Raw genomic sequence first — 25,000 nt, 5'->3', positions numbered from 1 at the left:
GCCGCTGACAGGCACATTCTGTCCTCTTGATTGCTTCAGCCACATGAGCACTCCCTCATCAAGCTTCGGGTCGTGAGCCTGCGTCAACTTCATGCGCTTCGATGGAAATCCAGCTTTGATTGCAGCCTCGATTGCATCCTTCTTGCTGAGAATGCCCTTCACGGTGGTTCTCTTAACTTCGACGCCCCATTTCTTGCTAATCTCCCTGGCCAACTTGGACTGATTCGGCTCCTTCTTCGCGGCATCGATGATCTCCTTCTTCTCCTTCAGCGTAAAGTCGGTTCGCTTGCGTTTCTGAGCTGACATTATGGGCTGAATTTGAAAAAAAATGTCACTGTTGTACGTGTGCCTGCGTGTCTGTGTGTGTGCTCGCGCTTTTTTTGTGTCTCGTTGTGCATGTTGTCATTGGCGTGTTGTGGCTGGCATCGGGGAGAAGCATCGCGTGTTTTGACAGTCTGACTATGCCTGTACATATTGAGTTATGTTGTGCGCAGCTGGACTGTAGTTCGTCGCTTCGCCTTTGGACGTGAGTGTGATAATCGAGCACTGCGCAATACAGACTTTTTCACGACTCGTGCCTTTTAACAGTCACACAGTAGTGGCATGGTAGCGAGAGTAGGGGGTGGCATAGTAAATTTATTTTGTATTGAATTTTGTCGGGACCGAGCAAAAGTGGTATAATAGCGAGAGTGGCATAGAAGCGAGGTGGCATAGTAACGAGCTTTGACTGTATACTGAACAAAAATATAAACGCACCAACCTAAATATCTAAGTCAAGATTGCCATTATGGGAAAATGGTCAAACCGATGATATGTTTGAGCAATGGTTCCTTTGTTTTGCTCAAGACAGATGTTCCCATTGAAATTGACCACTCTGAGTGTGTGGACACACACGTTGAGTAATCCTTCCCATGAGTACCATGGGGCTTGACAGAGTGATGGTCAGTGAGTGTGACCAGGACACAAACACTCCCTATAGCTTGCCCTATAAAAGGCCTCCCCAAAATGTGGACTGGTGCCAAATGTCAACATGCCACAGATGTCACAAATCTTGAGGGAGCGCGCCATTGGCATGCTGAATGCTGGGACGTCAGTACGGGCCGTTGCAGCACACTTCAATGTCCACCACTCCACCATTAGCCGCCTGAGAGCGCGCCTCAGAGAGACTGGAAGCACCGTGAACCGCCCACATGCCCGGCGACCACGTGTGACCACCGCCGGTCAGGATCGTCACATGAGGCTGCAACATCTCCGGGATCGACTCCGACCGGCCACGAGGACTGCCGATGAGACTGTCGGGCTACATAACAGGCGCATTTCAGCCCAGACGGTGCGTAACCGCTTGAGGGAGACCAACCTCCGAGCCCGCCGACCACACCGGGGACTCGACCTCACTGCAGTCCGGCGTCAGACCCGACTGAACTGGGCCAATGTTCACTTGCGCTGGACCCTCGCACGATGGAGGAGAGTGCTGTTCACCGATGAGTCGCGGTTCCAGCTGTATCGGGCTGATGGCGGACTCCGCGTCGGGCTGGGGAGCGCTACACTGACGCCAATGTCCTTCGTCGGGTGTCACACGGTGGTGCCAGTGTTATGGTGTGGGCAGGCATATGCCATGGAGAGCGCACTCTGCTTCATTTCATTGAAGGCAACTTGAACGGGCAGCGGTACAGGGACGAGATACTCAGACCCATCGTCGTGCCGTTTGTGCGCCTTCACCATGTGACGTTTCAGCACGACAATGCTCGCCCCCATGTTGCCAGGATCTGCATGGACTTCCTGGGTGAGGAGGACATTGATGTCCTCGACTGGCCTCCATATTCTCCAGACATGTCGCCCTTCGAGCACCTTTGGGACGTTCTTGATCGACGCATACGACAACGTTACGCAGTCCCAGAGAACGTCCGCCAGCTCCGTGTGGCTCTCCAGGAGGAATGGGAAAACATCCCTCAGTCCACCATCGATAATCTGGTGATGTCCATGCGCCGGAGATTCACCGCTCTGCGCAACGCCAACGGTGGACACACCCGCTACTGACTGTGTGAACTCTGACAGTGACACCTCGGTTGTGTCGGCTGTTGTAGCGCAAAAACTGTCGTCAGAATTCTCAAGGAACTCTTTGAAATTTAATGCTCAATTGTCATGGATTCTATAACCAAATTGTTGTGAAGATTTAGTATTAATGAGTTCGAGGTAAAATAGTAACAATCGCTTGGTGCGTTTATATTTTTGTTCAGTATATATATATATATATATATATATATATATATATATATATATATATATATATATATATATATATATATATATATATATATATATATATATATATATATATTGTTGTGGTTGACCAAATTTGCAAACCACCATTCAGGTCCCTTAGGTGAGATATCTCGGTAAGTATATGTGTAGTTAGGCCCAAACCCGTTGTCTAGAGGGAATAAATGTCATTCATGAGGGCTGCGACTCTTCAGGATAGCCGTTTTTCTTTTACTGTCTTTATTTTGGACCAGCCGCCATTATTACCACCACCAACCACGTCTCAACAGCCATCACAACAACAACCACCAACCACAATGCCGCTTCACAATAACAACCACCAACCACAACGCCGCTTCACAATAACAACCACCAACCACAACGCCGCTTCACCACAACCGCCACGACCTTTACCGTCACAACTCGCCACCATCGCATCACCGTCATCTCGCGCCACTCGTGGGCACCGATGCTGGACTCGTGCGGGGCGCGCACCGAGCAGGGTGTTCAAAAACATCACGGACTTTCCGCAGAAAAACGGATCAAAAACGACTCACGCCCACTTTTCCTCGGGCCAATGGGGAGCCAGCAAGAGAGGTGAAAGGTCGGAGGCAGAGGGTCAAAGATGAAGGAGCGAGGCCACGGGGGATATAAGGGGCCGCGTTCGTCAGTCGAGGCAGTTCAGTTCGCAGGAGGAAGAGTTGAGTTGGAAGTGGAGGGAGTTGAGTTTTGGAGTTCGGAGAAGCAGTTCGCAGTTGGGAGTTCGCGGAGTCGGAGTGAAGAGGACGGAGCTGTGGAGAGGCGGCTGCGGCGAAGGCGGACGAGGGGGTGCTCGCGTCGGATTCGGGGAACTGCGGAGGGAAAGGCCGGTGGCGCGACCGAGGTCGTGGTGGAGACGCTCGTCGCGGGACCCGAGATTTTGTGAAATCCTCCTTTCCCCGAGAATCAGCAACCCCCTCCTGTTTCCCCCCCGCGCTGAGATAGTGCGACAAAAGGGGGCCCCCTTCCCACCCCCTACCAGACACTGTCCGCGAGGCCCGCGGAGTTGAGGCACCACCGCCGCTCCGCGTCTCATCATCAGACGGGTAGGCCCGACACGGTCTCGGCCCCAGGCCCGCCTACCCCCTCATCCTGGAGGGTGGTTCTCTTTCCTTTTGCTTTGGGAATATGTGTTGTCGGCGCCGTCTGTGAAGTAAAATTGTATAAGTGTTGCCGTGTGCCCGGTAGTCGGATAGATCTGCATTGTCGCATTTGCTTTTTGTCTTCTTCTTTTCCATGTGCTTTTGGTGGAATTGTATATGTGTGCTTTCCGTTCATCGCGAAATAAATGTGCTTATTGTTGAACTGTTTCCCCGCTTCGCTTCGTCATTTCTTTCATTGAATCCCCATCTTGCTTCACGTAAAGGGTTGGTCGTGGGCAAAGACGCCCGATAATTAATCGAACCGTCGAGGCCGACGAATAACACCGCTCGGTTATCCCGATAGTACGGAACGGGTCGCTTAAGTGGCCCGTGTCCGAAGTCGACCTGCGGCGAGGTGCGATCGCCCGGTCTACCCTCCGTGTGGGTACTTAGGTAGGTCGAATTTGGCGAGCAACCCTATCCCACGCGGGGGCCGATTGGCTCGATCGCGGTGAGACCGAAAGGTCCACCCGTGACTGGTTCCCGGCGTTAGTCCGAGAGGGTCACGACTGGATTGTCCGTCCAGTGGGCGACGTGCCGCGATTCGAGTTACGTGGCCGTTCGCACGCCGGCGGGTGCGAATCAGCAACAATATATATATATATATATATATATATATATATATATATATATATATATATATATATATATATATATATATATATATATATATATATATATATATATATATATATATATATATATATATATGCAGGGAGCTGCAAAAGTAGGTGTACAGTCCTTACTGTATACCTACTTTTGCATCCCCCTGTATATGTGTGTACACTGTGTGTGTGTATATATATATATATATATATATATATATATATATATATATATATATATATATATATATATATATATATATATATATATATATATATATATATATATATATATATTGTTGTGGTTACCAAATTCGCAAACCACCATTCAGGTCCCTTAGGTGAGATATCTCGGTAAGTATATGTGTAGTTAGGCCCAAACCCGTTGTCTAGAGGGAATAAATGTCATTCATGAGGGCTGCGACTCTTCAGAATAGCCGTTTTTCTTTTACTATCTTTATTTTGGACCAACCGCCATTATTACCACCACCAACCACGTCTCAACAGCCATCACAACAACAACCACCAACCACAACGCCGCTTCACCACAACCGCCACGACCTTTACCATCACAACTCGCCACCATCGCATCACCGTCATCTCGCGCCACTCATGGGCACCGATGCTGGACTCGTGTAGAGCGCGCACCGAGCAGCGTGTTCAAAAGCATCGCGGACTTTCCGAAGAAAAAACTGATCAAAAACGACTCACGCCCACTTTTGTTCCGTCCAATCGGTGAGCGAGGGGCGATTTGGCCCCGCCTCCAGGGCGTTGGAGGGCGGTCGCTATATGCAAATTCATGGATCAAAAAGCATTCACGCCCACTTTTCCTCGGGCCAATGGGGAGCCAGCAAGAGAGGTGAAAGGTCGGAGGCAGAGGGTCAAAGATGAAGGAGCGAGGCCACGGGGGATATAAGGGGCCGCGTTCGTCAGTGCAGGTCAGTTCGCAGGAGGAAGAGTTCAGTTCGCAGTCAAGAGAGCGAGTCCAGTGGAAGTTGAGAGGAGTTCAGTTCGCAGGAGGAAGAGTGCAGTTGGGAGTTCGCGGAGTCGGAGTGAAGAGGACGGAGCTGTGGAGAGGCGGCGGCGGCGAAGGCGGACGAGGGGTGCTCGCGTCGGATTCGGGGAACTGAGGAGAGAGAAAGGCCGGCGGCGCGACCGAGGTCGTGGTGGAGACGCTCGTCGCGGGACCCGCGATTTTGGTGAAATCCTCCTTTCCCCGAGCATCAGCAACCCCCTCCTGTTTCCCCCCGCGCTGAGATAGTGCGACAAAAGGGGGCCCCCTTCCCACCCCCTACCAGACACCGTCCGCGAGGCCCGTGGAGTTGAGGCACCACCGCCGCTCCGCGTCTCATCATCAGACGGGTAGGCCCGACACGGTCTCGGCCCCAGGCCCGCCTACCCCCTCATCCTGGAGGGTGGTTCTCTTTTCTTTTGCTTTGGGAATATGTGTTGTCGGCGCCGTCTGTGAAGTAAAATTGTATAAGTGTTGCCGTGTGCTCGCGTAGTCGGTATTAGATCTGCATTGTCGCATTTGCTTTTTGTCTTCTTCTTTTCTATGTGCTTTTGGTGGAATTGTATATGTGTGCTTCCCGTGTGCCGCGAAATAAATGTGCTTATTATTGAACTGTTTTCCCGCTTCGCTTCGTCATTTCTTTCATTGAATCCTCATCTTGCTTCACGTAAAGGGTTGGTAGTGGGCTGAATACGCCCGATAATTAATCGAACCGTCGAGGCCGACGATAACACCGCTCGGTTATCCCGATAGTACGGAACGGGTCGCTTAAGTGGCCCGTGTCCGAAGTCGACCTGTGGCAAGGTGCGATCGCCCGGTCTACCCTCCGTGTGGGTACTTAGGTAGGTCGAATTTGGCGAGCAACCCTATCCCACGCGGGGGCCGATTGGCTCGATCGCGGTGAGACCGAAAGGTCCACCCGTGACTGGTTCCCGGCGTTAGTCCGAGAGGGTCACGACTGGATTGTCCGTCCGGTGGGCGACGTGCCGCGATTCGAGTTACGTGGCCGTCCGCACGCCGGCGGGCGTGAATCCGCGACAATATATATATATATATATATATATATATATATATATATATATATATATATATATATATATATATATATATATATATATATATATATATATATATATATATATATATATATATATATATATATATATATATATATACACTAGTACGGGCCCGTAGGTGAGTGCTCGTATGTGCAGCCTCTCTCTCGCCTCCTCTCTCTCGCCCTCCTCTCTCGCCCCCACTCTCATCCCCTCTCTCGCCCCCACTCTCATCCCCCTCTCTCGCCTCCCTCTCTCTCCCCCCTCTCTTGCTCCCCTCTCCCCCTCTCTTACCCCCTCTTTCCCCCATAGTCTCGCCCTTCTTCTCCCCCCTCCTCTCTCGCCCCTCTCTCTCGTCCCCTTACTCATCCCCCCCTCTCCCGTCCCCCTCTCTCGCAGATATTGGTCGACAGATAAATGGCCGTAACTTGGGAACCGCTCGTCCGATTAATATCAAACCTCGAAAAGGCACATCCGCGGTCCCCAGCAATATTCCTGGCAAGTTTCAATCAGATCGGATCGTCAATCGTGCAAAATAAATAAATAAATAAATAAATAAACATTAATTGTGATGTCATTCGTGATGTCATAGCACCGTGTCTTGTCATTGGTCGACAGATAAATGGCCGTAACTTGGGAATCGCTCGTCCAATTAATATCAAACCTTGAAAAGGCACATCCGCAGGTCCTCAGCAATATTCCTGGCAAGTTTCAATCAGATCGGACCGTCAATCGTGCAAAAAAAAAAGAAATAAATAAACATTAATTGTGACGTCATTCGTGACGTCATAGCACCGTGTCTTGTCATTGGTCGACAGATAAAAGGCAGTAACTTGGGAACCGCTCACCTGTGGTGAGTTGAAGGTGCCTGCAATATAAAAATCACTCATTCAACCAGTTTGATTCGAGAAAAGGAGTCATTTTGCTGTTTTGTGTCACTGTGTGTACTGCAATGAGTATGGAGAAAAGAAAGAAAACCAAAGAATTGTCTGAAGAGGTCAGACACAAGTTGTAGCCAAGCATGGACAATATCAAGGCTACAAGTCAATCTCCAGAGACCTTGATGTTCCTGTGTCCATGGTACGCAATGTTATCTGGAAGTTTAAGGCCAATGGCACTGACCTCCCCTGACGTGGCTGCCAGAGAAAACTTGATTGAAGATTGCAGTGAATAATTGTTTGAATGGTGGAGAAAGCACCTCGATCAACTGCCAAACAGATTTATGCTGACCTTCAGACACAAGGTCCGACAGTTTCAACTCGCACCATCCGTCGCCAACTCAATGAAAGGAGGTTCTATGGTCAGAGACCCAGGAAGACCCCACTGCTGAGAGAGAGACAGAGACAGAGAGACAGACAAAAGAAAGCCCGACTGAAGTTTGCCAAAACACACCTGAACAAGGCAAAATTTTTCTGGGAGAAGCCCTGTGGAGAGATGAGTCAAAATTAGAGATTTTTAGTAAAGTACATCATCTCTACGTTTACAGAAAACAAAATGAAGCCTTCAAAGAAAAGAACACCTTCCCTACAGTCAACCATGAAGGAAGTTCAGTGATCTTTTGGGGTTGCTGTGCTGCCTCTGGCACTGGGTGCCTTGAATGGGTGCATGGCATCATGAAATCAGGAGATTACCAAGGCATTTTGGAGTGCAATGTTCAAGCCAGTGTCTGAAAGCTGGGTCTCCTTCGAAGGTCATGGGTCTTGCAGCAGGACAATGACCCCAAACACACTTCAAAAAGGCACCCAGGAATGGTTCAAGACAAAACGCTGGACTGTTCTAAAGTGGCCAGCAATGAGTCCATATCTAAATCCCATTGAACACTTGTGGGGCGACCTGAAAACAGCAGTTGGGAAAAGGCACCCTTCAAATCTGGGAGAACTGGACCAGTTTGCACAAGAAGAGTGGGCCAAACTGTCAGTAGAGAGATGTCGGAAGCTCATTCATGGATTGAGGAAGTGCTTGACTGCAGTTCTTTTATCCAAAGGCTGTGATTCAAAATATTAAATCTCGGGTGTCAATAATTTTGTCAATGCCATTTCTTTTTATTTTCAGACTTAAAAGGATAGATTCAGCTCTGAATCAAAAACAAAGGTTCTGTAATATTAACAGTGAAATAAAGAATTGTGTAGACGAAATACTTTTGTCAATTTTAACTTATTTTCGAGAAAATTGTGAGTTATTTGAAAAATGTGTGTGTGTGTGTGTGTGTGTGTGTGTGTGTGTGTGTGTGTGTGTGTGTGTGTGTGTGTGTGTGTGTGTGTGTGTGTTTATATATATATATATATATATATGTGTTTATATATATATATATATATATGTGTTTTATATATATATATATATATATATATATATATATATATATATATATATATATATATATATATATATATATATATATATATATATATATATATATATATGGCTGCAAAAGTAGGTATACAATAAGGATTATACCAGTATTATAATAGTCGTGCTTGGATTCATTTAATACTGGAATTCATTTAATTCATTAAAATCATTATTACCATTTTTAATACTTTTTTTTTCATAATTTTTTCTATAATACATCTTTTATTTGCAGGTAAAGTGGAAATTTAACGTTTTATTTTCATTACTGTATACCTACTTTTGCAGACCCATATATATCTATATATATATATATATATATATATATATATATATATATATCTATCTATATATATATATATGTATATAGATATATAGATATATATATATATATATATATATATATATATATATATATATATATAGATATATATAGATATATATAGATATATATAGATATATATAGATATATAGATATATATATATATATATATATATATATATATATATATATATATATATATATATATATATATATATATATATACAGTAAGTCCTCGCTTTTCGCAAGGGTTGCATTCCTGGAAAACCTTATGATAAGCGAAACTGTGTTAAACAAAACATATTTTCCCATAGAAACCAATGTGTTAAAGGGGGGATGTGTTTTTGGCTCGGAATTTTTTGGACATAAAAAATAAACAAAACACACTCGTCGAGTCGTGGCGACTTACCCCGAGGCTGGAGGAACGGAGTTGATTGCGGTGGACAAGTCACACTTGCGGAGTGGCAGAATCGTCCCCCTCTTCACTTGACACTGTGCTGTCACTTTCTTCACCAGCGGGAACGGTCTCTTGGCAGCTGGTTGAAGGAGCATCCTGGATGGTGGATGGAGTTGGTGCTGCATCTTTTGGCTTGAAAAATGCATGGAGAGTGGGCTGGATGGCTTTCTTTTTCTTTGCTGCATAAAGTTCCTTGTAGCAACAAAGGGCATCATGAACAACACAGCTAAAATCAGTGCTCCTTTCAAGATTTGGATCTTGCTCGATAACAAATTCTATGGCACTTTCAAACGAGCTTAGGATTTGGCTGAGGTTTTTCATGGTGAGATGCTCGGATGAAGGTGTCACAGCATCTTCTTCTTCCTCAAGAGCCCACTGCTGTTCCAACTCCATAAGATCTTCATTGCTTTAGGGTTCTGCATGAGACTCCAGTAAGTCATCCACGTCCTCTTCGTCAACCTCTTCAAAACCAGCCTCCTGCGCCAGGTCTACAATTTGACTTGTAATCAACGGAACATCAGCAAACCCCGTGAAATTGTGGACACACTCAGGCCACACTTTCTTCCACACAGCGTTCATTGTGGAGGCGCTCACCTCTGCCCATGAATCCTTCATGTTTTCCAAAGCCATTTTTATTTTGTATGTTCGCCAAAACTCCTTGATTGATAGCTTGTCCTTATCAGTTTTTTTGATAAGCTGCAGCATGGTATGCTTAACATAATAGGCTTTAAAAGCAGCAATAACTCCCTGATCCATCGGCTGTAAAAGTGAGGTAGTATTTGGTGGTAAAAATACTACCTGCACGTTTTCACACCAGTCTTCCATTTGCTATGGATGGGCAGGAGCATTGTCTACAAGCAGCAAAGATTTGTTTTCAATGTTGTTCTCCTTGGAGATACTTCTCAACATGATTGGAGAAGTAATTGATCACGTAATCGTGGGTCAATGCCCTAACAAACTACGCGCTTTTTCTTGTATCACAGCAAGAGATAAAGGCATGCGACGTTTAGTTTGATCTTCTATCCACACACATAATAAACGCTCCATGTTGTGCATGGCACCATCTCTCATTCTCGTTAGTGTCGTTGCGCTCGAACTGGTCGCAATCTGTGATATTTTCTTTATCTTTTCCGAACTTTGAACGATCGAATGTACAGTCGATGCAGCGATTGCTGCGCGCGGCCGATTTCCGTTGTCCCTTCACCTCGTTCATGTCTTTTAATTATATCCAATTTCACCTTCAATGTGACAGCCTTTCGTTGTCTCTTGAAACGAGGTGTGCTCGGCAAAAGACTTGCAGGTCGCTTGGGATTCATACTGGAAGGTATGCAGGCGAGCGTGAAGAGAATACGTACAGTACAGCGTACAGTACATGCGCAGTAAAGTGAAAGTGTGTTCATGCGCATCCTGTGTGATTGTTGTTTTTTGCAGGCAGTTTGAAACTTTTTTTGCGTTTTTCCTTGCAATGACATTACGATAGGCATAAAATGTTTGCGATAATTGAAAAATTGGTTATTAAAACTAAATTACGAACAATCGAAACTACGATATGCGAACTTCCGGTTAGCGAGGACTTACTGTATGTATATATATATATATATATATATATATATATATATATATATATATATATATATATATATATATATATACACATATATATATATTTATTTATCATACATAATTAAATAATGTGAGATTGTTTCACATTATTGATCTAAAATATTGTTGTAAGCTCCGAGGAAATAACCTTTTTGAAAAGGGAATTGGCCCTGAACTTGCTGAAATCTTTTCCATTTTATTAGTGTGGGGAATAAATAGTTATTTTGATGGAAGTGGTTAAAGTGTAAATATTGGAGGAAAATCTTGTGGAACAAAAGTTTTACTCTTACCAAAATATTAGTGTTGACGAGACCAGTGCTTCTCAAACTATCTGATGTGGTGGACCGGCAGGTTTTTTTTTTTCCAATGTGCCAGGGACCGGTACCATATTTGTGCCATATTATTTTTTGTTTATGATCAGAGAAGATATTGTTTGAACATCCGTAGTAATATTAATTTATACCGGAAAAATATTAAAATATAATGAATATAATAAAAGTTGACTTTTTTAATATATATTTTGTATTATATATATGTATAGACTTCTCTCTCTCTCGTATTTTGAATTTGTCGGCTTAAATATATTATTTTTCAAGATTTTATACATTTTCATTTCATACATTACAAGTTATATATTATGATTATGAGAAACTGGAAACTCGCCACGGACCGGCAGTCAATGACTCGCGTACCGGCACCGGTCCGCGTACCACCACTTTGAGTAGTACTGGACTAGACGATAGTGTGACTCCTGTCATGTAGATGGTCTGAAGTTATTCACCTGGCCAGACCAGGAACCTTTCCACTCTTTCTGAAAGTATTTATATTTGAGGAGTAATTGAGGAATCAATTCATGTATATATCATCTTATTACGGCTGTGGAAATTCGCAGACCACCATAAAGGACCTTAGATCAGTTATGACGATAAGTATATGTGTAGTTAGAATCCCCACCGTTGTTTAGAGGGAATTTCCGTGTTCACAGGGCTGCGATCCTTTGAGATAGCCGTTTTTCTTTTGCTGTCGTTATTTTGGACCAATCATCCCCCAACAACCAAAAAACCACCACCACCTTCGTCCCCTTCACCTCCACAACCCCACTCCGCAAACATCGCCTCACCCCCACTCTCAAACGACGCCCGCCAACAACCAAATCGCCACCACCAACACCCTTCCCAAACCACCACAGCAAACTCCCACCACCCTTCGCCTTTCTACCGAACGTCGTGCCATGGGTTGTGAATGGGATCCTTTCGAAGAAGAAATCGGATCAGGAATGATTCATGCCCACTTTTCATCCATCCAATGGCTGAGCATCAGGTGGTGTTGCCCCGCCTCCAAACCTGCTGTGATCCACAAATTTACATATGCACTCCTCCCCCGGCCTATATAAGCGCGAGCACAACGCAGCTCGCGGCAGAGTGTCGGCAGTGGCAGTGTCGGTGGGGCAAAGTCAGGAGACGGAGCTCGATGCAGACGGGGAAAGGCAGACGGGGGGCCGATCGACGGAGGGAAAGGAGCTCACGTCGAAGTTGAGAGGCGAGGAGGGCGAGTTGCTGAGTGGAGCAGGGATGCGGAGGAGGGCTCAGAGGTGAACCAGAGGGCTGAGTCAGAGAAGGGGCGTAGTGGAGGCCACAGCCAGGAGGAGTTCGCCGGAGCCAGTGCGGTCCAGAGCGTCAACTCGTTGGACGGAGCGTCAGCAATTCCCCTCTCCCTGACCGAGCTCCACGCTAAGAAAGCGCCGGTAATCCCGTCCGTTCCCCTCCCCAACCGTGGTGCCGACGGTGAAACGCGTGCCTGCGCGGAGAACGCCGGAGAGAGCTCACCGGCCACGCCAGGGGCACGAAGCCAGGCGCAGCTACGCTGACATCGCGGCTTGCCCGCCATCGCGCCACGAGAGCGCGGGTAAGACCCTTCGGTCTCGTGGACCTGGCCGCTCAACCAGGTTCCACGCACATTTGGTCCACGAACCTATCTGCCACCCTTGCCTTTGAGGGTGGCTTTTTCCTTTGCTTTTGTTTAAATGCATGTGGTGGCGCCGTCTTATAAGTAGAATTGTCTCAGTGTGCGTATGAAATAGACACTTTATTCGGTTGTAACTCTGCCTTTGCTTGCTTTCACTGTGTACGTGCATGATTTTCTGTATGGCTGTAAATACGTGCCTTGTCTGAGTGTGAAATAAATGTGCTTGTTGAACTGTTCCCCATTTCGTTGCGTCCTTTCCCTTGTTTGAAAGTTCCATCTTGCATCGCGGAAGGAATTGGTCGGAGGGGTGTAAGCACCCGGTAAATAATCACGTCCGTCGGGGCTGGCGATAACACCGCTCGGTTATCACTGAAGCACGGAACGGACCGCTTAAGTAGTTTGTGTCCTAGGCCGGCGAGCAGCGAGTTACGATCGCCCGGTTAACTACTCGCGCAGGTACTTAGGTAGGTCGAGTTTGGCGAACAACCCTATCCTGCGCGGGTGGCCGATTGGCACGATTGTTGTGTGGTCGAAAGACCCACCCGTGACTAGCTCCTGGCAGTAGTCCCAAGGAGGGTCACGGCTGAATCGTCCGTTCCGGTGGGCGACGCGGTCGCGATTTGAGTTACGTGGCCGATCGCACGCCGGGCGGACCGAAATTCGTAACAATATCATGTCGATAAGGAAGTGGTGGAAGTCCCATGAACTAAGGAAGGTTGTTGAGGCACCATAGTAATGTTTCTCTGGTCAAGTAATCCCAATGGTAAATAAAATTATTTTCTTTTAAGTAAGGTTGGAAGAAGGAAAATTTCTGAGAATTGTTGATTGCGGTCTGTTGCTTGCACCCTGTTTTGTTGAAATAACAATTGCAAGTTCATTATACACAATGCCAATGTAAATGGATTGTTTTAAACCTGGAACCATCTGTTCCTCATTGTACTTCTTCCACAAAATCTGATTATCCACTTGCTTCAGCTCCACTTGGCCACTTGTTCCATTTACCTCGGGGAGGCTCTCCTTTGCAATTTTCTTCACTTGAGTATGGTTGCTTTACCTCCACTACTGTTTGATGGAAAACCCCATTATTTCTTCTTGTTGCACAACAATTCCTCTGTTGAATTCTTGAAAAATGAAATAACCACAATATAGAGGTCTTTCACGTGACATTGAAGGCTATGTATCCTTCGTTTGTTTGCTGTTTTGTCGGTCAAAGTGACCTTCCTTAAATGTATTTTGCTTCCATGAAACACTGCAGTTATTTACGATGCCTGAGACTTGCTGTGCATATGGTTACACTAATTGTAATGGAGATAAGCCAGGGGCTCACTTTCTAACGATTACCAGTGGACTCTGAGTGCCGCAGAAGACAGATAGCCAACATAGTGTCATGACTGGCAGCCGACTGAACATTCCCATGATTGTGTATGGTATTGTATTTCTGGTCAGCCTATTAATCTAAAGCGGATTGAAGGCCTTGCACGACCAGTCAAATTATTTTAGATGGAGGTATAAAAGTTGATAGTCACCAAAGCAAGATGAGTTTTGATGATAAATATAATGTCTCTTGCGGCTGTCGGCGATGACCACTTCTGGGACTCAGGGCTTGCCTGTAGGTGGGCCTGAACTCTGTGGGACCACTGTGGAACGTGGGGTGTTCGGGTTTTCCGAGAAAATTGGATCGTTCTGCCCCAAGTGAGGGTGTTTGTGGCATTCTTGTAAGGCAAATATAACATTAAATACAGGAGCCTTCTACTTGTGGTAAATTATTATTATTACAGCGCGTGCGCTGTATACAATTGCACCGAGTTTGAAATTTCCCCGGTGTCTACCACGTCTCCGGTGTCCCCCCCCCCCCACCCCACCATGCCTCAAGACAGACAATGATGGCTGTCCGGTAGATGGCAGTGCGTAACCTCGAGTCCTAGATGGAAATGGTGACAATTGACGGAAATACCCGAGTATTTCAATGGAAATTTGTGAAACTAATGTGTTATATATGTGAAAACCATTGAATTTATTGCTGGACAGAAAAAAAAAAAAACCAAGAAACACTCCCCTCTCATGAACGAACGAATGAAAGACGTCATTTCCGCCCACCATGGCATTTCGCGCCGAATGCTGAAAGCTAAGTTCTTCTTATGCCATCATTCTTTTGCGGCCTCCTGCCACACTGCATCAAACGATTTCATTCCTTCTGTTATATACGAGGTGTGTTCAAAAAGTATCCAACCTTAATTTTTCGTGCGTAAACAAATGAAGCTCGGGAGGCGTGGTTTGGTGCACGTATGTAGGCGATCCTAATCCGTATGCGTGAATATTTTCCCGCCTGCAGAAGCTGTCAGTCGCCGACAGACCGCCGATGAGTGAGGAAGTGAAAGTGAGCGCCGTCGTTTTTTCGTTTTTGACAAAATGACAGATCACTGTGGTCTCATCGCCAGTGATCACTGTGTTGAAGAAGTTGGGATCGCTCTTCACAATCTCCAGCAAGTCCTGTGCGATCTCCAAACGGAGTTGCTTCTGCTTGATCGTTAGCCGCTATGGCAAGAACTTTGCTGAGATTCTCCTTAAGCCCAAATCCTCAGTTACAATGGAATGAACGGATCCAATGCTGACGCCCGCCTCGTCTGCAAGATTTCTGATCGTGATTCGACGATCCTGCATCAGCAGGGTCCTCACTTGGTCAATGACGATCTCATTTCAGGATGTTGAGGGCCTACCAGAACGTGCTTCACTTTCCACTGATGTGTGACCATCTTTGAAGTGGTTGTACCACTCTTTTATCTGTGTGGTGCCCATTGCTTCGTTCCCGAAGGTTTGTTGAATCTTGCGGATCGTTTCCACTTGGAAATCGCCAAGCTTTACACAAAATTTGATGCAGTAGCATTGTTCAAGTTTATCGGTCATTTTTTCAAAAACGAAAATCCGTCGGCGCTCACTTACACTTCCTCACTCATCGGCGGTCTGTCGGCGACTGACAGCTTCTGCAGGCGAGAAAATATTCACACATACGGATTAGGATCGCCTACATACGTGCACCAAACCACGCCTCCCTAGCTTCATTTGTTTACGCACGAAAAATTAAGGTTGGATACTTTTTGAACACACCTCGTATATAAAGGTACTTATCACAATAATAACAAGATTTTTACATTTCAAATATTAAGTACGCTTTTTAATTGTTTTTCAAATGAAAAAGCATAAATTGCATATTTTAACATTGGCGTACTCATTTGCTTCACCACACGCGCTGTATTGAAGGATTTCACTTGTTGCTTTTATTTTTTTACCAGTATTGTCTTCTTTCGTCTGTGACATAATTTCAGTGTATTGTATACATTCTCATACATACTTGGACATCTTCATCTTTAAATGTGATCAAAGTCTTTAAACCACAAGGTGTATCCACCACTGGTGGCACTGTTGCTTTGCTGAGCACGGGTGGCGAGGCGGAAAAAGTTTTGCATCTCGTCTTTTGCATTTTGACGTCAATTTCTTTTAATCTGGAGCAATGTTTTCACAAATTCTGATTCTGTCTGTATGCCCTTCATCGTTGTCCATTGGATGAATGTGCCGAGGTTTTTATTTTATTCAGTTTTTAACCATAGTTGTCGATCATCCACAAACCGTCAAAAGAGTAGGATGTCGGCGGAAGTATGTCCTTCTTCCAGGACGCATTAGATTAAGCAATCGGCTTGTCACCAATTAGGCAAGGCGTGCCAATAACTCTACCACCAGGACCACAAATGCAGTGGAGGTGTGGCAATGCTTTGGTATACAGGGGTCCTCTGCTTTTGCTAAAATTATTTAATTTTCATCGGAAGTCATCGAGCTTGGGACAAGTATATAATGTCTTCATTGCTGCTCCAGTGTATTGTAACGAATCGTGAGGACCTGAGAGAGGCTAGAAAACACTTGTAGCTTCATAAGTTTGATTTTGTCACTCACTACATGATGACAATCTTTAGTTTTACTTCGCTCGACCTATATAATGGCGAACTGGAAATGTGATGATGCCACAAGATGCTGTCGGTGAAATATCTTGAGAGAATACTCACACTCCAAGTGATATGCAGCGTTTATACTGTTACGCTTTAGTGTGATAATTATGTCGTGAAGTGGTTGTGCTGCCAGGTGGTCATTATGGGTTTCACATCAATTCTCTGCTTGTGCAGTTAAAATTGTCTTTGTATTGTAAAAGGACCAATTGGGTTGGCCTGTTAGTGTTCCCATCTGAACCGCTGGTTCATGGTACAGAGAACCCCGATTCAAAAACAAAATACTATACGTCTTCGTCCGTTGTCTGCTCTACCAAGATTCAAATTTATCCCATGCACCATATCTTTGTCCATTGTCTACCAATGTCCTTGCTATTGACATAAAAGTACACTGATGTCTTTGTCCTGCATGTTATATATTGGCAAGCTTCTCCCAGAACCTTAGATCAGGATAAAGTAAAACAACAACAAAAAAGCAATTTCATGTTTTAAAACCACCACGTGATCTCTGACGTAACCCTTACAACCTCCATTGAGCTCCGCGCTCTTTGGCTATCAATATAAATTGGTGGAGAATAAATTGGACGCTCGTTGCAGTCAGCCCATTGTCAAGTGCAAGTTCATCATATTCCAATCTCTCCCTCCTCATCACCAAGCACACTCTTCCATCTCACCTAGCCTAGAACCCCCTCCCTCACATCAACCGCTCCTCCGATCCCCTTCCTCCTGCTGTAAGCACCATCACGTGTGCTCAGAGCGACCATGCGTTGCGCCCTGATCGATGCAATTGGATGTGACGTCCTTCAAGCTGCAACCATCTAATTGTGTGCTATAATGAACCGCAAACACTCTCTTACCGTCGGAATTCTACGAAACAACAGCCATCTGCAGTCCATCTGCAGTAAACGAACAATGGTGTAGCAAAGCCAGGGTTGCATCTCTGAATATGCAACAAGACAAACCGTACCTGAAACACGCAAATGCACGTCATGTCGTTGGCTGCTGAGACGCAGATCCCGCCATATTTACACGTGCTGCCATCGCACGTCGCCGTTCTATCAAAAGCCTTTCCTCGCCCGGTATCTGGAGGAACGAGATTCGAACATGAGGAGAACAAAGACCATTCACATACATACCCTCGAGCAAGGATCTCACACCGTCACCAGCAAGCAACATCACGAGTGTTGCTTGCAACACGGGGATTGATGAGGAAGCACGACGCCATTATACTATATATAGGCACAGTCAATGAACCCTCATGGAAACATAATGCACGTAATGACGACTGCGCAACATCAGCCCGAGTAGTGTTCAGAGGTTGTTGCGATGTGACTGCGACGGGATGAATATTCTCACACGCGGCAGAAAGTCATTAAATCGCATTGAATTGGGAACCATTGGGGTTCTGTTACATAGATTTTTCCATGTGCGCGCAGGTCCACAACTAGGCCGTCGTTTAGATCGATGTCCCATCAGCTGGTTTATAGCGTGGTGTGAAACAGCCCATATCAGAATGTAGCGTGTTACACAATCAGCGTTGAGTGACGGTCACCATGGCTAGTTGTACGGAACAAAAGGTTAAAGTTTGAAACTCTCTTCACAGACGAATTGCACGCAACGTGATGACAGTGTCTCCTGGCCAAACATCATACGGCTCCTGAAAAGATTATGTTTGATTACCTCCGCCACCAAAGGTGAAGGAGGTTATGTTTTCACCCCTTTCTGTCTGTTTGTTACTTGAAAATTGAAGATTTTTCAAGTGTATTGGTCAGTCGATTTGTTATTCTGTCTGTCTGTTTGTCTGTTGGCTGCTCTGAGAGCACCCTTATTCTGGACATTTCCATCTGTCTGTCTGTCCGCGAAACTTTAGTCAAGCCTCGGGGCTAAACCACTCAACCGATTCCAATTAAATTTGGTGGGTAGGACAAATATTTCTGGGAATCGTGTGCTTTCGAATATGGGACCCTGGGCCCAAGCAACGGCCCTTTAAAGTGGTCAAAAAATCGAAAAAATAAAAATCGAAAAATCGAAGCTTAGAGTTCTGTGGCAATCTATCTTGCTCCCTTCATGCCAATTTGTAGGAGGAGATAGGTTTTGGGCGAGTGCATGTCAAACATTTCAGAAATGGTTAATTGCGAATATCTCGAAGAGAAAGAGTCTGATTTTGATGAAACTTGGGTGAAATGTGTACAATGTGGCTAGCAATTCATGTATACAAAAATGAATGGTTGCTATGCACACCTCAGTTGCTTAGCAACACCTAAAATACTTTGTCGTACATCGTACACTTATTGTGGACTGAACAAAAAAATCAATACCTCCGAAACTGGACCTGTTTTTTTTTGTGCCCAAGGAGAATGTCTTTCAGCATCATATAATAAAATAAAATCTTTAGCGAATAGATAAATGGAATTACCAGGGCTGCCATTTGTTAGTCTCTTTGGAAACATGCCTGAAATTTCACAAGGTGGGTTTCTGGGCGCAAACCAAGAGGGCTGTGATAATCATATTTATTGTGCTAAATTGATTGATAGCATGTACATGAATATCAGCTTGTCGCGTCGGCCAGCTTTCTATCGAGAGCGAGCAGCCATGTTGCCTACCGGCTTGTCTGTTTGTTTGTCTGTTTGTTGCCAACAGGTCACAATTTTAAACCGATCTTCAGGAAACTTCACCACATGCTCGAGTTTGTCATATGTTCACCACATGCAAGTTTGTGAAAAAGCCTATTGTTTTTGAGGTCAAAAGGTCAGCATAGGCCAAGGTCAACAACGAAGGTGGTGTTTCTAAAAGTCTCAATTTTCATCCGATTCATTTGAAATTTGGAGAGGATATATATTTCGGGTCAATGAATTCAAGTAGCCAATTATTTTGGAGGTCCACATAGGCCGAATTTCTAAAATTGTCAATTTTCATCCGATTCACTTGAAATTTGAAGAGGGGTTGCATATTTGGTCATTGAATTCAACCAACAATTATTTTTGAGGTCAAATTTGTTTTATGGATTCTGCAAATATCGTTTCTGCAAGAGTGGTGGCGCAACAACACGTTGCGTGCAACACAATATAGTTGTGGAAGTGGGGTGGATATGGATTTTATCCCTGTGTGTCGTATGAGGCGACCAGGGTTGCGTCAGGAAGGGCATCCGGCGTAAAACCTATACCAAATCATTATGCGGACAATAAAACGGATTTCCATACTGGATCGTTCGAGGCCCGGGTTATCAACGACCGCCACCGGTACTGTTGATCAGCAGGGTACCGGTGGAAATTGTGTTACTGCTGGGCGAAGGAGGAGAAGGAGACGGGGAAGGCTTGTCCAGAGGAAGTGGGAGAGGGGGAAGGGTAGAAGTGTGGAGGTGAGAGTTGGAACTCTGAATGTTGGGCCTATGACTGGCAAAGGGTGAGTGTTGGCTGATATGATGGAGAGAAGAAAGGTGGACATACTGTGTGTACAGGAGACCAAGTGGATGGGGAGTAAGACTAGGAGCATTGGAGGTGGTTTCAAGCTGTTCTACCATGGTGTGGATGGGAGGAGAAATGGTGTCGGGGTAATCCTGAAGGAGGATTATGTCAAGAGGGTATTGGAGGTGAGGAGAGTGTCGGACCGAGTGTTGAGTGTGAAGTTGGAAATTGAAGGGGTGATGATGAATGTCATCAGTGCATATGACCCGCATATGGGGTGTGAGATGGAGTATAAAGAAGATTTCTGGAGTGAGTTAGATGAAGTGGTGGAGAGTGTATCCAAGGATGAAAGAGTGGTGATTGGAGCAGATTTCAATGGGCATGTTGGGGAAGGGAATAAAGAGGATGAGGAGGTGATGGGAAGGTATGGTGTCACCGAGAGGAATGTGGAAGGGCAAATGGTGGTAGATTTTGCAAAAAGAATGGAAATGGCAGTGGTAAATACGTATTTCAAGAAGAAGGAGGAACACAGGGTGACGTACAAGAGTGAAGGAAAGTGCACACAGGTGGATTACATCTTCAGCAGGAGATGCAACCTGAAAGAGATTAGAGACTGTACGGTGGTGGCAGGGGAGAGTGTAGCTCGACAGCATTGATTGGTGGTCTGAAGGATGATTTTGGAGGTGAGGTTGAGGAAGAGAGTGAGGGCTGCACCAAGGACCAGATGGTGGAAGCTGAAGGGGAAGACTGTTGCGTGAAATTTAGGGAGGAGGTGAGACAGGTGTTGGATGGTGGTAAAGAGGTGTGGGATGATTGGGCAACTACAGCAGAAGTGGTGAGGGAGATAGCTAGGAAGGTACTTGGTGTGACATCTGGACAGAGGAAGGAAGATAAGGAGACTTGGTGGTGGAATGAGGAAGTATAAGGAAGAAGAGGTTGGCAAAAAAGAAGTGGGGTAGCCAGAGAGATGAAGAAAGTAGACAGGAGTACAAGGAGTGACGGCGCAAGGTGAAGAGAGAGGTGGCAAAGGCCAAGGAAAAGGCATATGACGAGCTGTATGAGAAGTTCAAGACAAAGGAATTACAAAAGGATTTGTACCGATTAGCCAGACAGAGGGACCGAGCTGGGAAGGATGTGCTGCAGGTCAGGGTGATAAAGGACGCAAATGGGAATGTGCTGACGAGCGAGGAGTGTGTGTTGAGAAGGTGGATGGAGTACTTCGAGGAGCTGATGAATGAAGAAAATGAGAGAGAGAAGGTTGGAAGAGGTGGAGATAGTGAATCAGGTAGTGGGGTGGATCAGTAAGGATGAAGTGAGGACTGCTATGAAGAGGATGAAGAGTGGAAAGGCGGTTGGTCCAGATGACGTACCAGTGGAGGCATGGAAGTGTTTAGGAGAGATGGCAGTGGGGTTGTTAACCAGATTGTTTAATAAAATCTTGGAAAGTGAGAGGATGCCTGAGGAGTGGAGATTAAGTGTACTGGTTCCGATTTTTATGAACAAGGGTGATGTGCAGAGCTGTGGAAATTACAGAGGGATAAAGTTGTTAAGCCACACCATGAAGTTGTGGGAAAGATTAGTGGAAGCTCGGTTGAGAGGAGAGGTGATGATTGGTGAGCAGCAATATGGCTTTATGCCAGGAAAGAGCACCACTGATGCAATGTGTTGCTTTGACAATGTTGATTGAGAAGTATACATAACAGAAGGCCAGAAGGAGTTGCATTGTGTGTTTGTGGATTTAGAGAAAGCTTATGATAGGGTGCCAAGAGAGGAGTTGTGGTATTGTATGAGGAAGTCGGAGTGGCAGAGAAGTATGTGAGGATCGTGCAGGATATGTATGAGGACAGTGTGACAGCGGTGAGGTGTGCGGTAGGAATGGCGGACCGGTTTATGGTAAAGGTGGGATTGCACCAAGGATCGGATCTGAGCCCTTTCCTGTTTGCAATGGTGATGGACAGGTTGAGGAACGAGATCAGACAGGAATCTCCATGGACTATGATGTTCATGGATGACATCATGATCTGTAGGGAGAGAAGGGAGCAGGCTGAGGCGAGCCTCGAGCGGTGGAGGTACACACTGGAGAGAAGGGGAATGATAGTCAGTAGGAGTAAGATGGAGTACATGTGCGTAAATGAGAGGGAGGGTGGTGGTATGGTGTGGTTGCAAGGAGTTGAGGTGGGGAAGGTGGATTGGTTTAAATACTTGGGATCAACTGTCCAAAGTAACGGAGAGTGTGGGAGAGAAGTGAAAAAGAGAGTGCAGGCAGGATGGAGTGGGTGGAGAAGAGTTGCAGGAGTGATTTGTGACAAAAGGGTAGCTGCAAGAGTGAAGGGGAAAGTATACAAGACTAGTGAGACCAGCTATGTTGTATGGTTTGGAGGTGGTGGTGCTGACAAAAAGACAGGAAGCGGAGCTGGAGGTGGCAGAGTTAAAGATGCTGCGATTCTCGTTGGGAGTGACGAGGATGGATAGGATAAGAAATAAGTATATTAGAGGGACAGCGCAGGTAGGACGGTTTGGAGACAAAGTGAGAGAGGCGAGATTGAGATGGTTTGGACATGTGCACAGGATGGAAGCGGAGTATATCGGGAGAAGGATGTTGAAGATTGAGCCGCCAGGCAGGAGGAGAAGAGGAAGGCCAAAGAAGAGATTCATGGATACGGTGAGGGCGGACATGCGGGTGGTTGGAGTGTCAATGGAAGATGTGGAGGATAGAGCGAAATGGAGACGGATGATCCGCTGTGGTGACCCCTAATGGGAGCAGCCGAAAGAAGAAGAAGAAGAAGAAGAAGAAAAAGAAGAATTCAACCAACAATTATTTTTGAGGTCAAATTTGTTTCATGGATTCTGCAAGTATCGTGCTCTGCATGACGTCTTCTTGTTTGTCTGTTTGTTTGTGTACAGGATATCTCAAAAATTTGAGGACGGATCCGGATGAAATTTTGTGAGCAGATTGGGTTTGTGACAAGGACGAACTGCCTAGATTTTGGTGAAGATCCGGAACCGGATCCAACTTCTAGAATTTTTTTCATTGGTTCTTCACCATTGGGAGAAAGAGCCAAAAACGATACATCGCACAATATCTCAAAAAGTTGTGAACGGATTCGGATGAAACTTGTTTCACACGTTGGGTGTGCGCCAAGGAAGAAGTGATTCAATGTCGGTGAAAATCCGGATCCGGTCTGATAATTTTTAAATTGATTCTTCACCATTGATAGATGGGGCGAAACCGATATGTAGCACGAAATCACAAAATGTTGTGGACGGATTCGGATGAAACTTAGTGGGCAGGTTGGGTGTGTGACCACAACAAATTCATGAGATTTTCGTGAAGATCTGGATCCGGATCCGACTACAAGATTTTTTTAAAGGGATTCTTCACCTTTGAGAGATTGGGCTAAAAAGTGATATACAGCATGATATCTCAAAACGTTGTGGACGGATTCGGATAAAACTTGGTGGACACGTTGAGTGTTTGACATGGAAGAAGTCATTCGATTTTGGTGAATATCCGGATCTGATAATTTTTTCACTGATTCTTCACCATTGAGAGGTGGGGCGAAACTGATATATAGCACAATATCTCAAAAGGTTGTGGACAGATTCAAATGAAATATGGTGGACAGATTGTGTGTGTGATCACCACGAATAGGTTTGATTTTGGTGAAGATTCAAATCCGGATCTGGATGTGAGAATTATTTCATTTTTAAAGTGATTCTTCACCATTGAGAGATGGGGCCAAAACGATACAGAATTGCACAGCATGATGTTTCAAAAATGTATTGTTAGGCCCGATATGTAGAGACATCTATACCATAACCATTTATACTATAACCATACAAACATCAATAACATAACCATTTACTCAATAACCATACAAACATCAATAATATAACCATACAAACATCTATACCATAACCATTTATACACTCACCGTACAAACATCCATAATATAAACATACAAGCACCTATACTATAACCATTTAGACGAGAACCGTACAAATGTCGACAACATAACTGGATTCTGCAACTGTACAGCGTCTGTATAAAAAAAAACAACAAAAGTATCTACAGTATATATATATACATATATGTGTATATATATATATATATATATATATATATATATATATATATATATATATATATATATATATATATATATATATATATATATATATGCATACATACATGCATATCTACATATATGTAGACATATATATATATATATATATATATATATATATATATATATATATATATATATATATATATATATATATATATATATATATATATATATGCGAATTTGCGCCCGCCAGCGTGTGGACAGCCACGTAACTCGCATCGCGGCACGTCGCCCACCGGACAGACAATTCAGTCGTGACCCTCCGGGAACTATCGCCCGGAGCCAGTCATGGGTGGGCCTTTCGACCTCACCACAATCGTGCCAATTGGCTACCCGCGTAGGATAGGGTTGTTTGCCAAACTCGACCTACCTAAGTACCCACGCGGATGGTAAACCGGGCGATCGTACCTCGCCACAGGTCGACTCCTGACACGAGCTGCTTGGGCGGCCCGTTCCGTGCTATCGGGATAACCGAGCGGTGTTATCGTCGACCTGGACGGTTCAGATTTATTACCGGGATGTTGAACCCACTACGAACCCCTTACGTGAAGCAAGATGGAGCGTCAATAAAGAAAAGACGAAGCGAAACGGGCACAGTTCAACAAGCAAGCATTTTATTCACACACACACACACACAAGCACGTATATACAGCCATACAGTCAAAAA

General features: G+C 45.0%; 1 protein-coding gene across 6 annotated transcripts in view; it reads right to left on the bottom strand.

Annotated features, from left to right (window-relative positions):
- The window catches only part of LOC147029698 (tomoregulin-1-like), a 199,346-nt gene that overhangs the window by 162,261 nt on the left and 12,085 nt on the right, over nt 1–25,000 (bottom strand). For 4 of the 6 annotated variants that reach the window (XM_085872946.1, XM_085872942.1, XM_085872943.1 and 1 more), the window contains exon 2: nt 17,767–17,882. In XM_085872946.1, coding sequence (XP_085729072.1) covers nt 17,767–17,882 — 116 coding nt within the window. Of the gene's footprint in view, nt 1–17,656; nt 17,883–17,935; nt 18,034–18,211; nt 18,288–25,000 lie in introns of those variants that run through there. The other 2 variants (XM_085872944.1, XM_085872945.1) reach the window with 2 other exon arrangements.

The sequence above is a fragment of the Eptatretus burgeri genome, chromosome 3, assembly GCF_056783735.1.
Source record: "Eptatretus burgeri isolate ZD-2024b chromosome 3, Ebu_testis_v1, whole genome shotgun sequence".
NCBI classification, from domain to species: Eukaryota; Metazoa; Chordata; class Myxini; order Myxiniformes; family Myxinidae; genus Eptatretus; species Eptatretus burgeri.
The sequence above is the reverse complement of the archived record's forward strand: the minus strand, read 5'-3'. Positions and strand labels throughout refer to the sequence as shown.